General features: G+C 43.5%; 1 protein-coding gene across 1 annotated transcript in view; it reads right to left on the reverse strand.

Moving 5' to 3' along the window:
• Nucleotides 1-863: 863 nt before the first annotated feature.
• LOC125364275 overlaps nucleotides 864-13149 on the reverse strand; it is a 64543-nt gene continuing 52257 nt past the window's right edge. Inside the window, 2 exon segments of the mRNA XM_048363760.1 lie at nucleotides 864-1674; nucleotides 7529-7694. Coding sequence (XP_048219717.1) covers nucleotides 981-1674; nucleotides 7529-7694 — 860 coding nt within the window. The 3' untranslated portion in view covers nucleotides 864-980.

The following is a 13149-nucleotide window of genomic DNA, read 5'->3' on the forward strand; positions in this document are numbered from 1 at the left end:
CACACACACACACACACACACACACACACACACACTCTTTTATGAAAATGCTGATTTTTTTCTTTCTTTTAATGTTAGCAGGTAATAGACTAGGAATGCAGTTCCAACCAGCCTTCTGTGAGATGTGAATGTGTGTGTGTGTGTGTGTGTGTGTGTGTGTTTTATTTTTTCATAGTTCATTTTTTATTAGGGATTTTTTCCCCTGGTATACAGTACACTTGGGAATTATACTGTACCAGGCACAAGATTTCTACCACAGGGTCATTTTGTATTCAGAATCCAATAAAAATATTTCTAGTCAGACATTTCCATGGCTACACATATTTGGTTGCTTGATTTATATGTGTAGAAAGAAACAGTTGTCATAACTGTAAAAAGCAGTACTTAACAAGTACCTTTAAATGATTGGAAGTTTTCCTTTAATATTATAATACTGCTTACTGGCTTGGAAACTAGGTCACTCTACATGATATTTTGATTTTTTCTTTTCCTCAAAGGCATCACAAGAATTTCACTCATTCTTTCATTATTTTTAGCCTTCTGGTTGAGTTAGGGGCCATTTTATCAGAAGTCATTTTAGCACTGTAACAATAATAATAACAATAAAAATTATAAAAGGCTCTGTTAAGGGTAGATTATATACCATAATGATTTTCAGACTTCTTTTTATAAAAAAAGGTATCTGAAGACTCTAAACAGGCACCTGCATACTCAGAGTGAAGGGAACAAAACCTGGAGGAGACTGCCAATGCACAAAACTTCCTTCTGGTCCTCAATGCCTTCAAATAAATACAAATTTAGAAAGAAAGAGAGGAAGAAAGAAGGATAGGATGGAAGGAAGGGAGGGGAGGGGAGGGGAGGGGAGGGGAGGGAAAGGAAGGGAAGGGAAGGGAAAGGAAGGGAAGGGAAAAGGAAAACAGAAAAGCAGTCTCTTCCACTTCCTGGAGAGCCTGTTTCAAAGAACTTCTTAGGCCTGAAGATCAGTCTTGCATCTTCCGGGCCAGTCTGCAGAAAGTCCAGTTGTGCTCCACTGTGTTCTCATTGGCCCGCTTGCTCATCTGATGCACCTGAGTGTTGCGGATTGTGAACCCTTGTTTTGTAATACATTCCATCAGGTGCACCCGGAGAGACACTTCCTGGTGATAATCACAAGATCCAAATATAAAGGAAACCTGGCAGTCTCTGGTGTCCATCATGTGCTTATTCCACTTGGTAAAATAATTGGAAATGCCTTCTAGTAAGGAATGGACCTTGGTGGTAATGGTTAACTGGGTAATGATGACAGCCACTGGATTGGAGAATTTAGAAAGCTTCCGAGTACTAGAGAGCTCCACAACCTCTTCAAAAGTATCCATAAAATACAACGGCTTAGGGTCATTAAGACACTGAATCAAGGGCTCAATCTGGTAAAAATCTGCTTCTTTTCGAAGCAGGTCAAATTCCTTAAAATCCAGGGGTAGGGTCAGCTCTGAAGTTCTTAAGAAGTTGAGGACATATCGGAAGAGAGGCCCATCACGATCAATGAAGTAGCTGCTTTGAGGGTCTCGAGCTGTGGGGAAGTCTCCCCCGAACAGAGCGCCAAGCATGGAATCTGGATAACGCGTCAGTGTAGTGAGGGACATTGTATACAAGTGTCCACCTACATTAATGTGACTGGGTCAGTCATTCAGGAGGCTGAGATTGCAATTCAAAGCCAGCCCAAGCAGGAAAGTCTGTGAGGTTCTCATCTCCAGTTAACCACCAGAAAACTGTGTGTGTGTGTGTGTGTGTGTGTGTGTGTGTGTGTGTGTGTGTGTGTGTGTGTGTTTTAACAGTTCCACTTTCAGTCTTCACACAATGATTCCTAGCTGGCTTGCATGTGCGCCACCTGGTGGCTGATCTGGAAGATGGCTCTCTGACCATTGGTCTCAGTTAATAGTTCTACCTCAAAGCTTTTGGACTGCTGTTTAGATCAGACTCACAAATGTGCCACTTGTGAATGAGCCCAGTGATTCACAAACAACATTATCAGGTCACTTTCCTAAACACCTGCCTCCCCTCAATAAGATTTCAATTGCTTTCTGGTCGTGGGCTCCCCTTTCACAGTTACAGATAGAAGAAAAAAATGAAGAAAACAGGGACCTCTCTCTTTCCCTCCCTCCCTCCCTCCCTCCCTCCCTCCCTCCCTCCCTCCCTCCCTCCCTCCCTCCCTCCCTCCCTCCCTCCCTCCCTCCCTCCCTCCCTTTCTTTTCTTTCTTTTTTTTTTTTTTTTCCAGTCCTGGCTCTTGAACTTAGGGCCTGGGCACTGTCCTTGAGCTTCTTTTGCTCACTTGAGCTTCTGCCACTTGAGCCACAGCACCACTTGCCGCTTTTTCTGTTTATGTGATACTGAGGAATTGAACCCAAGGCTTCATGCCTGCTAGGCAAGCACTCTACCACTAATCCACATTCCCAACACCCATCTTTCTCTCTCTGAGCCTTAGGCGACATCTTTCCTGCTCCTTGAACCAGAGTTTCTTCCAGACCTCTCTTTTTGGCAGATGTCCAGTTCTAGAGTTCCCAAAGCCACTCTACCCTGGGCAATGCTGAAAGAAAAAATGTGGCAACCTCATCAAGAGGTGCTTGGCCTCTGGATTTCCCTCTCAACTCACCAGCTACCATCTGCTTCTCCCAGGAGAAATGAAACCCTGGGCCTTGGGCATGCTAAACACACTGTAGCATGCAGTGGCACCCCAGCCCTTATTACAAACACAAAAATCCTTACGTCATTGTTCCCTGCTTTCTGTCAGGATTGATGGCTGCTTACAGTTGGAGAGCAGTGTGGAGTGTATCTCACCTGGAATTTGAGCTGATTTTTAAATCACACAGCCATCAATACTTCATCCATGTACACTGGGGCTCTTCCTGCTTCTTAAATGGTGCTGTTTCTAAGAGTTCTGTTTTTAATGTTTAGAACAATGGTTCTCAACTTAGCTTCACATTACTATCATCTAGACAGCTTTTGAAAAAGAAATTTCAACATCTAGACTATATTCCAGACAAATGATTGTCCAGATCACATTCTAGAATCTCTGGAAGTAGGACAAATCATCAAGTACTCAATTAAAGAAAACAAAAATTTTTGTTCTCATCCTATCCTCCACTCCTCCAAGCCTGTTTTTCCTGTAGGGCATGCCATTTCATTTAATTTTGCCAGCTTCCATCAGACTCCCAGTAGGTCACATCAGAATTGGCCTGAATGTCCCTTCCCTTTCCTTTCCTTTCCTTTCCTTTCCTTTCCTTTCCTTTCCTTTCCTTTCCTTTCCTTTCCTTTCCTGTCCTGTCCTGTCCTGTCCTGTCCTCCCCTCCCCTCCCCTTCCTTCTCTTCCCCTCCCCTCCCCTTCATTCTTTGTTTGGAGTCACTCTATCACTTGAGGTTTGATTTTCTTGATCTATCATTGTATATATATATTTTTATCAAGCCTACGTTACATCTGGATTACTGAACATGATGCTATTGGTCCTTCCTTCCTTCCTTCCTTCCTTCCTTCCTTCCTTCCTTCCTTCCTTTCTTTCTTTTCTTCTTTCTTTCTTTCTTTCTTTCTTTCTTTCTTTCTTTCTTTCTTTCTTTCTTTCTTTCTTTCTTTCTTTCTCCTTCCTTTCTTTTTCTTTCTTTCTCTCACCAATAGCTCTCACTGCCACTGGACAACCTTCTTAAAAGCAACATCGCAAGATGTCATTCCCCTGGTTAAGATTCCCTGGCCCATCCTGGTACCCAGTGTAGAGAGCAAACTTCTGAGCAAGGTCCACAGGCCTGCCACCCCTGCCCCGGACTTCCTCCCCTAGCTCTTCTTTCATCACCTGGCATCTCTGCTCAAGGCCCAAAGATGCACAGACATTCCTGACCTGCTCCAGACCTTCACTTCTAATGGCTGCTCCCACTGCAGTGCTTGCCCCTACTGAGATGAGATGTTGGCCACTCCCAGTGTCTCCATGCTGATGTCATTGCTGGGCCTTCTGTTTCTCCAGCTCTGCCAACATGTGTCACCAAGGGCTCCTGCAATGATCTCTGTGTGACTGTCTCTCCCACTAGGCTGGGAGCATCTTGAGAGTGGGAACTCAGTCTTATTTGTCTTCCTGTGGAAGAACTAGTGCCTGCCCCATAGAAGCTTCTCAATGCCTTTCAAGCAAAACAATGAGTACACAGTGCACATGGAGACCAAATAGCAGCTTCGTGAGATTAGAGGGAAGAAGAGGAAGAAGAAGAAGGAGGAGGAGGAGGAGGAGGAGGAGGAGGAGGAGGGGGAGGAGGGGGGGAGGGAGAAGGAGGAGGAGGAGGAGGAGGAGGAGATGGAAGAGAAGGAGAAGGAGAAGAAGATGTGGAGGGGGGATGGGAAAGGGGAAGAGGGAGAGGAGGAGAAGGTGGAGAATTAATAATATTTGCAAAATGGAATGAGATTGCCAGTGTTTGTAAGCTAAAATAGTAGTGAGTAGCATTGGTAGCATTTTGAAACCCATTTGTGTGTCTCTTGTGTAGAGGAAAGGAGATAGTGAGAAGCACATGAGCTGTGTCCTCCACTGTAAAGCTCTGAGGAGGCTTCTCCGATCTGGGAAGCAGCATTATCTTACCAAGCTTAACTTCCATTCCCAGTTGGCCTCTTGCTGCTGGGTGCTCTTGGGCAAGTCAGTGAGCCTCTGAATCTCAATATTCTCATCTGTGTAATGGATACAATTCTCCTAGAATATTGTTAAGAGCACAATAAATTAACTATTACTTTCTTCCTTGGTGACACGGGGAATGAGTGGGCGGAAGCAATGGGCAGAGGCATTTTTCCACTGTCCTTGGGGTTCCTGGGGACCCCTAGGGGACAGTGCTTTTGGGTTCCCTAAGGTCTGGGACTGGCTGACTGGCTAGCCTTCCTCCTCTGGCTTTAGGCCCTGCTCTTGGTCCCCTGTTTAGACAGTCAGAGCTGACAAGGATCTAGCACACCCCTCACGCTGGGGAGTCCTCCGTCCTCATCTAAACGTCCTTGATGTGGGAAAGAGGAGGGAAGGAGGCAGCATACCATGCCTGGGGAGACCCTACTCACTAAGGACATTCCGAAATAAATGGGTGGGATTTAAAAAGCAAAAGGTCTTGCTGATTCTAAAAAAAAATTTTTTTCTAGAAGCACTACTTTCTAAATTTATGCCAACAAAAATAGCCAGACCTTGAGTTGTCCTTTCAAGGTGTTGGAAATGTTCAGGCACTTGGATCACAGCCTTGAATTCTGGTAGACAGCCATGGTTCCCATAATTGCTGTTCCTTCTGCTTTCATTTGTTTGCTAATGCCTCTTCATTAGTTACCACTTGTGCTAATTATTTTCTCAGATACTAAAATTCCAACCAAAGTTGAGTGTCAGTGGTTCATGCCTATAATCCTAGCTACTCTAGAGGCTGAGATCTGAGGATCGCTGTTCAAAGCCAGCCTGGGCAGGAAAGTCTGTGAGGCTCTTATCTCCAATTAACCACAAGAAAACCAGAAGTGGCGCTGTGGCTCAAGTGATGTGGCAAAAAAAGCTCAAGGACAGCATCCAGGCCCTGAGTTTAACCATCAGTCGAAGTACAAACAACAGCAATAAAAAATATTCCAAATAAAAACACGAAACAAAGCTGTGTCCCTGAAGATGGTGTCACGGCATCTCTCTAGTATCTTTCCTCCTACTGGATTGGCATTGCATGACAAACATCTGTTTCAAGAGAAGGAAGGTCAGAAGGCCAAGAAGACAACCATCATTTGGGACCCAATTATAGGCAAGCATTTTCTGCATCCTCTCATTTAAGCCTTGAAAAATTCGATAAGAAAATCTCACTATTCTTATTGTTACAGAAGAATAAATGAAAAAAAAAAAACTCAGAGATGAAATGACCAAGCTTACTTATCCAATCCACAAAGAGAAGGTTGGATTCTAAATCAGCTCATTCTAAATTCTATCCAGTTCCCAGTGCAGTTGTCTGTCTCCAAACTTTTTCCACCTCTATTGTCACACTCCTTACCTTTCTAGCATGCTGCTTCTCTCCTAGCTCCCTAGCAGTGTATGTACAGGAGTGAATGAAGAAAGGTCCACTGCAATTGGCTTGTTTTCTGTTCCTTTCCTAGGCCAGTTCATGACTAGCTTCTACATTTTGGAAAAAAAAATCAAACCTCCACTCAGGATTGTAATTATTTGATAAAATTTTCTGTGGAATTGCACAGTAGCAAATACTTCTGCTCAGGGGGCAAGGAGGGCAGGTTCTCACCCCTCTCAGTGGCCTTAGACAAACCACAGTACCAGTCTCCCTTAAGAGTGAAATAGGTGTGTGTGTGTGTGTGTGTGTGTGTGTCTATTGCTTTTATTTTTATGTTTCTAAAAGTAATAAGTTTATTTTAAAGCATCACATCAGGTTAGAATCCAGTAAATAAAGATGTATTTTTGCTACATGTTGATTTTTTTTTCAGAATATAGATTTGCAAACAACAGGAAAAAAAAGAAAAAGGTGTTTATTTTTTAAAGTGTAGTATGTTTATCTTCTGCTCCAGTGACTTAGGCCATGCTTCTTGTGTTTTGGGAAGTCTTCAGGGTATTTTAAGTGTTTCCCTTTTACATGATACTTGATGAAATAGAGGCATAGGAGAAATCCTCTGCACTTAGTTTTATGTACTCACACATAGATCCTTAACCTGAAATGAAAAGGCCTGGTGGCATTCTGATCACAAGTTGTATTTTAAAATGAAAAGGAAAAGAAGCTAAGATTTCTTGTATCAAAATCCCAAGAAAACAAACATTGGGCAATGGCATCATACATTTTTATAATGCACATTTTACCGAAGTAAGCAAATTAGAAACATGATTTTCTCATAGCTGTGGCGTTAAACAAGGGACTTCTAAAGCTGAAGAGTTAATTGCCTTTTATGAGATGCTATCTATTCTCATCCCTTAGTGTGCAATGGAAGGGCACATTGAGAGACCCAGAAAACACATTGTTCAGTATGAAGGAGTTTCTTCTACAAAAGAATTGGGAATGTCATAATCACTGTAAGAAATCACAATGTTTAATCTATCATATAAATATTATTTGCAAGTACACTTTATTCACAGTAATATCAAATTAAAAGGTACATATTTTTTGCTTACTGAAGTTAACAAAATACTTTGGGAAGCAGAGCCTTTCTCCTTTAAATTCATCAGTGTTTAAGCTGAAATAAAATGCCTTGGCAGATAACAATACTACTTCTATTCTATTCTATTCTATTCTATTCTGTTCTATTCTATGGTATCTCCTTAAGATGTTATTTTCATCACCCGATCATCTCACCAGAGCTTTCACATTTTAAATATGTATTCATTTGATTGTTTGCATGCAAGAAACTAACAACATTAAGCTGTTTCTTTTGAAGCCAAGACACTTTTGCTATTTTATAAAAAGCAAAGGAGACTCATTTTTCAAGATGCTGATGGTGGAATGCTGAAGGTTCATGCTGCTTGCTGCTTTGCCTGAGCTTCTGCCTCCTTTGAACCAGGTGGAGCTGTCAGTCCTAAAAGGGCTTACACTGCATTATTTTCTCGGGCTTCAAAGAAGGCATCATAGTCCCCATGATACTGGCTTTCATTGAAAATCTGAGGTGGCAGGGGATGCCCTGTGGCTGGTCGACTGTTTTCAGGCACATTTTCTCTCATCCACTTCCTGTTCTCTTCACTGGCTGCAATATCTTTCTCTTCAAATCAGAAGCCAAGCACATCTTGCTGTTTCTTCTTCTTCTTCTTCTTTTTTTTTTTTTTTTGGCCAGTCCTGGGGCTTGGACGCAGGGCTTGAGCACTGTCCCTGGCTTCTTTTTGCTCAAGGCTAGCACTCTGCCGCTTGAGCCACAGCGCCACTTCTGGCCATTTTCTGTATATGTGGTGCTGGGGAATCGAACCCAGGGCCTCATGTATATGAGGCAGGCACTCTTGCCACTAGGCCATATCCCCAGCCCTTGCTGTTTCTTCTTAATTGCCATAAAGCCAGAGGAGGATGCAATGTACACATGGATCACCGTCCTGGAAACAGCGGTTTGATTGTTGGGATGTTGGAGCAGCTGCAGCTATGGCTGGAACGAAGCTGGACTATTGCTTTTTTAAACAGTTTTCTCCAGTAGCCTAGGGAAGCAAGGAAGAATGTGATTTGAGATTCTCCCCAGAATTGTCAGCATAGTAGAGGTGGTCACTGTCCATCCACAGGTGCCTGAAAAGGACAGAGGAAAAGGGGGGACTCATCAAATTTAGGGGTATCTAATGGAGAGAGACACATTGTCACTTCTGATAAAGGAAACTGTTGGTCACTTCCCTCTGAGAACCTGTAGAAAGTTATGTAAAGTGTTAGGTAGCACCTGGTATGTGACGTAATTAATTAAGATAAATTGGAAAACAATTTTTCTTTTTTGTCCTTTTTTCTTTTGCCAGTCTTGGGCCTTGAACTCAGGGCCTGAGCACTGTCCCTGGCTTTGTTTTGCTCAAGGCTAGTACTCTGCCACTTGAGCCACAGCACCACTTCTGGATTTTTCTATATATGTGGTGCTGATGACTGGAACCCAGGACTTCATGTATATGAGATGAGCACTCTTGCCACTAGGCCATATTCCTAGACCCCAATTTTTCTTTTTCTTTTTTTTTTTAAGTTTCATAAGGAGGTTTATTAGTGGGGCCATAGTCCCCACTGGAGAGGGAGCTACATGGCTTCTGCACCTTATCCAGGTGGCAGCTTCTCTCGAGGGAGGTAAAGGGGAAGTAGTTAGGTAGTGAGTAGGAGTGGCTTATTAGGTATGGGTGGGTCTGGGGTCTAGTGGGAGGAGCTGAGGACCTGAGGCTAGGGAAATGCTAACATTCCCCCATTTGTTGTTTATTAATAACAGAGGAGGGGTACCAGGCTGGGGAGTATGGGCGGAGGTTGTTTCTTCTGGAACTACTTCCTGCTGAAAAGGGGCAAAGTAGTCAGGGGTCCCTGATTGGTCCTTTGGCCTGGTACCGTCCAGTTTGGTTAGTAAAAGTCCTCATCATTTCCATGAGAATGGTTATCAGGGCCAATGGGTGTTATGGTGTCCTCTGGCTACCTCCTGCAGCTTGGGCACATCAAGGAGTCACTGGGTCTGGGGTCTTCAGGGTCCAGATCTGCACTGGGCAGAGCAGTGTAAGAGGATGGTCTTGAACTGCAAGTTCCCAGGTGGTGTCCTGGGTGAGGGATGTTAACTTGTTAAAAGAGACTTAAAAAGGGTCAGGCAAAAGGTTAACAAGTTCACAGGACCAGTTAACATGAATAACATGGGAGGGAGAACACACTCTTGGCACAAGCCAGAAAAGTTCCATTTGGAACATAAACCCAATTGTGGCCCATTACAAGAAAGGAGGAATAACCAGACTGGGGGCAAGAAGGAAGTGTTTAGGGATAGTAGACTGGTTGGGAGTAACCAGTCAGAGGCTAATATATATATATATATCAAGTAAAAAAGGCAAGGGTGCAAGTTTCAGTCCAGATGGAAAATGGACAGGTATGGACATTAGGTAGGTAAACAACTATTCCTCTTGATCTCCCGGCTCTGATTAATTTTGAAAGGGAAAGTTTGAATTGACTTCATTTAAGATGAGACTTCATCTCCTCTTACTCCTCTCCATGGTTCCTCGTTGTCAGGATTGACCTCATCCTGAAGGTCTAGGTGCTCATTGTTTGGATAGCTTGTCCCAGTTAGCATTCACAGGGTTTGAACTCAAGGCCTGGGCACTGTCCTTGAGCATTTTTGCTCAAGGCTAGTGCTCTACCACTTGAGCCACCGTGTCGCTTACAGCATTTGGCTGGTTCTCTTGAGCCAAGCTTCCAGTCTGGCTCTTTGCTGGTTAGTTGGGAGATGGAGTTTTAGAGGGATATATACATATATATATATATATATATATGTATATATATATTTTATTTTTTATTTTTTATTTTTTATTTTTTTCCTGCCCGGCCTGGCTTCGAACTGCAATCCAAGGAGTCTTAGCCATAAAAGCCCTTTTTATTTCCAATTAAAGCAACAGGAGAACAATAGGAGTAGAGCTTACCTGTAACTTGTTGAGAATTGACCAACAAATACTTGCCAGAGTTCTGCTGTAACAACACTTTGAGAACAGCAGACTGAATGAGACCCATGTGCCATCAAATCAAATCATCATTTACTGGCAGGTGGAAGAGAACACAAATGAATAACAATCAAGAGGGCAAAGGGTCAGGACAATGTAAAAGTCTCAGCTTCAGTGGATCCAAAGTGGCTGTGTCTTCCATTCCGAATCAGCAGGCTTCATTAGTCATGTCTGATAGAAGCAGTCAGGAGAGATGGGTTGGATCTGGTCAAGGCTGAAGTGGTATCTCTCAGAGTCCCCTGGATAGATTGTCACACCTCCTGCTGGGTTGCCTGCAAAATTCTTCACAGACTGGTTAAAGACATTTGAAATCTCCCAGTATTCCCTGGTTGCTTACTCTGAGTACTCTGGCTTTTGTAGGCTGGTGCCCTACTGGTTTACACAGACCAAAGGCCAACCAAGTCTGTTCTCTGCAGCAGCCATGACAGTTTCTGAGACATAGATGGGGAAGACAAACCAGTTTAGCTCCAAGGGGGAGCTGAAGTGAGATGCTATGACCAGAGAAGGTCCAGGAGATGGGAGATAGGACAGGAACAGAACACAGACACGTGGCATGGTGTAATGGCGGAGCTGGTCAGAGCCTTAGCAGGATCACAGCAAGACACCTTCACCTCTGAGCATTTGAATTGCAAGGCCACAGTTACAGAGTTCAGGGTGGGGGGGCAGGGTTACAGAGAGCTTGAGTCTCCACATCCCTGCCCTGCCTCCAGGAATTTGAGGAATTTTGCACGCGTATTACCTGGGGGATGGGTGGGCTCTACCTCCAAGAGTTATTGGAACCTTGATGGAACCAAGATGGCGCTTGCTAAAACCAATTCTATTGTCCACCACATGGTGGTTTTAGCCAACAACAAGCAGAACTTAACAGAATCTCCAAGCTTAACAAACACCAATCAAAGCAGATGTTAAACAAATATTGGTACCTTTGGAAGCTAGTACCAGCCCATCCTATAACAGCCAGGCAGGCAGAGTTTAGAGAGGCAGAAAGAGAGAGAGAGAGAGAGAACTCCATCTGCCCGAGCACTCATAGAAGTTATGTCCTGTAGAAATATTCCAAATTTGTAAGATTGGGCTCAAACGTGAGCAGCTTTTAGATTGTGCCCCTCCCATGGTAAGTGATTAGCGGAACTGAGGAGTTAAATATCAAGTGTCCTCAGTATTACTTTGGTCAGCTGAAATGTGAGAGACAATCAGCGATGGAATCATCACCCCAATCACTGTGTCTTGGACCGAGCGTGGAGTGTGGCCCTGTGGCCGCGGCCCTGTGGCCCTATGGTAAATAAAAAAATCAGATCCGAGCCCTCGTTTAGATGATCACTTACCCTGGGTGTGAGGGCAAATTTGTAGATTGTCGTGGTGGATGGAAGTAGAGTGCTCAGTCAGGAGAAGTTACCTTGGTGGTCGTCTGGGTGGGCTTAGGACAGCAGAATAGGTCCCAGAGGCAGCTTGAACCCCCCAGAAATGGGGGAGCAAATCCACCAGGGAGCCTATCCCGGGTTTGGCACCAATGAAAGCATAGGTATCGGCCATCCCAGAGGGCCATGAGGAGATAATCACAGACAGGAGAAGAAGGTTCATAAGGAAGTTTAATAGTGGGGCCATAGCTCCCACAGGAGAGGGAGCTACATGGCGTCTGCACCTTATCCAGGTGGCAGCTTCTCTCGGGGGGTAAAGGGGAAGTAGTCCCCCCAGTTTTTCTTATTTTTAAAAATTTTAGCCAGGCACTGGTAGCCCACACCTATAATCCTAGCTACTTTCCAGCCCAGGCAGGAAAGTCTATAAGATGCTTATCTCCAATTAAACACTCCTCAGAAAAGCCAGAAGTAGAACTGTGGCTTGAGTGGTAGAGTGCTAGCTTTGAGCAACAAACAAACAAGTTCAGGGACACCATCTCGGCCCTGAGTTCAAGGCCCAGAACACACACACACACACACACACACACACACACACACACACACACACATTATTGCTTGGCTCTAATATTTTAAAATTATTTTAATTTTTTGCAGTAAATGCAACTTTTATTTTATAAGGATACATGCTAGTAAAAAAAAGCAAAAGTGATACATGTAAACAAATGTTTACCAAGTACTTACCTTTTTTTTTTCCTTGACAGAGGGGCAAATAATCTTGAGAAGTAATCATGCAAGTTGCTAAAAGATTGTGTGTGTGTGTGTGTGTGTGTGTGTGTGTGTGTGTGTGTGTGTGTGTGTGTGCCTGTACTAGGGCTTGGACTCAGGGCCTAGGTGATGCCTCTGAATTTTTTTGCTCAGGGCTGGTGTTCTATCACTTGAACGACAATGTCATTTCCAGCTCATTTTTTTTTTTTTTTTTTTGCTGGCTAATTGGAGATAAGAGTCTTATGAACTTTCCTGCCAAGGTTGCCTTCAAACCATAATCCTTGGATATCAGCCTCCTGACTAGCTAGGATGACATGTGTGTGCCTCTGGTGCCTGGATTTTTCACTTCATTTTTAGAGGTTTGTTTAGACATTTATTGGGAGACTGTTAGGCATTCCAACTGCCAGGCACTTTTGTTAGCCAGTTTTCATGTGTGTTTCGCGATGTAGGAAGGTCGAGGCTATTCCTTTTGGTTGTAGTTAGTCTCATTAAAAGGTTTTTCTGCAAAAAGAATGCATTAAAAAGTTAGATTGTGACTATTCCTTCTGATTGCACTGTTTAATTGTACTTTTAGATTTTCAAGTCTTCTGCAAGAATGATGACAAACGAAAACACTAAAGAAGAAGTAGGAGAAACAGTTTGGCTCCTTGGCACAGGACAAAACTTCCTTAATAAAAGCCCAGAATTGCAACAAATCAAAGAAAGATTGGGCAAATGGGAATGCACCAAACTGCAGAGCTTCTGCAGGGCAAAGGACATAGCTTGCAAGATAAACAGAAAGCCCACAGATTGGGAAAAGATCTTTACTGCCCATACAATGGACAAAGGCCTCATATCTAAAATATATGCAGAACTAAAAAAATTGAATTCCTCCAAAACAAAACCTCAAAGAACCAACAGGCCC

The sequence above is a fragment of the Perognathus longimembris genome, chromosome 15 (genome assembly GCF_023159225.1).
Source record: "Perognathus longimembris pacificus isolate PPM17 chromosome 15, ASM2315922v1, whole genome shotgun sequence".
NCBI lineage: Eukaryota > Metazoa > Chordata > Mammalia > Rodentia > Heteromyidae > Perognathus > Perognathus longimembris.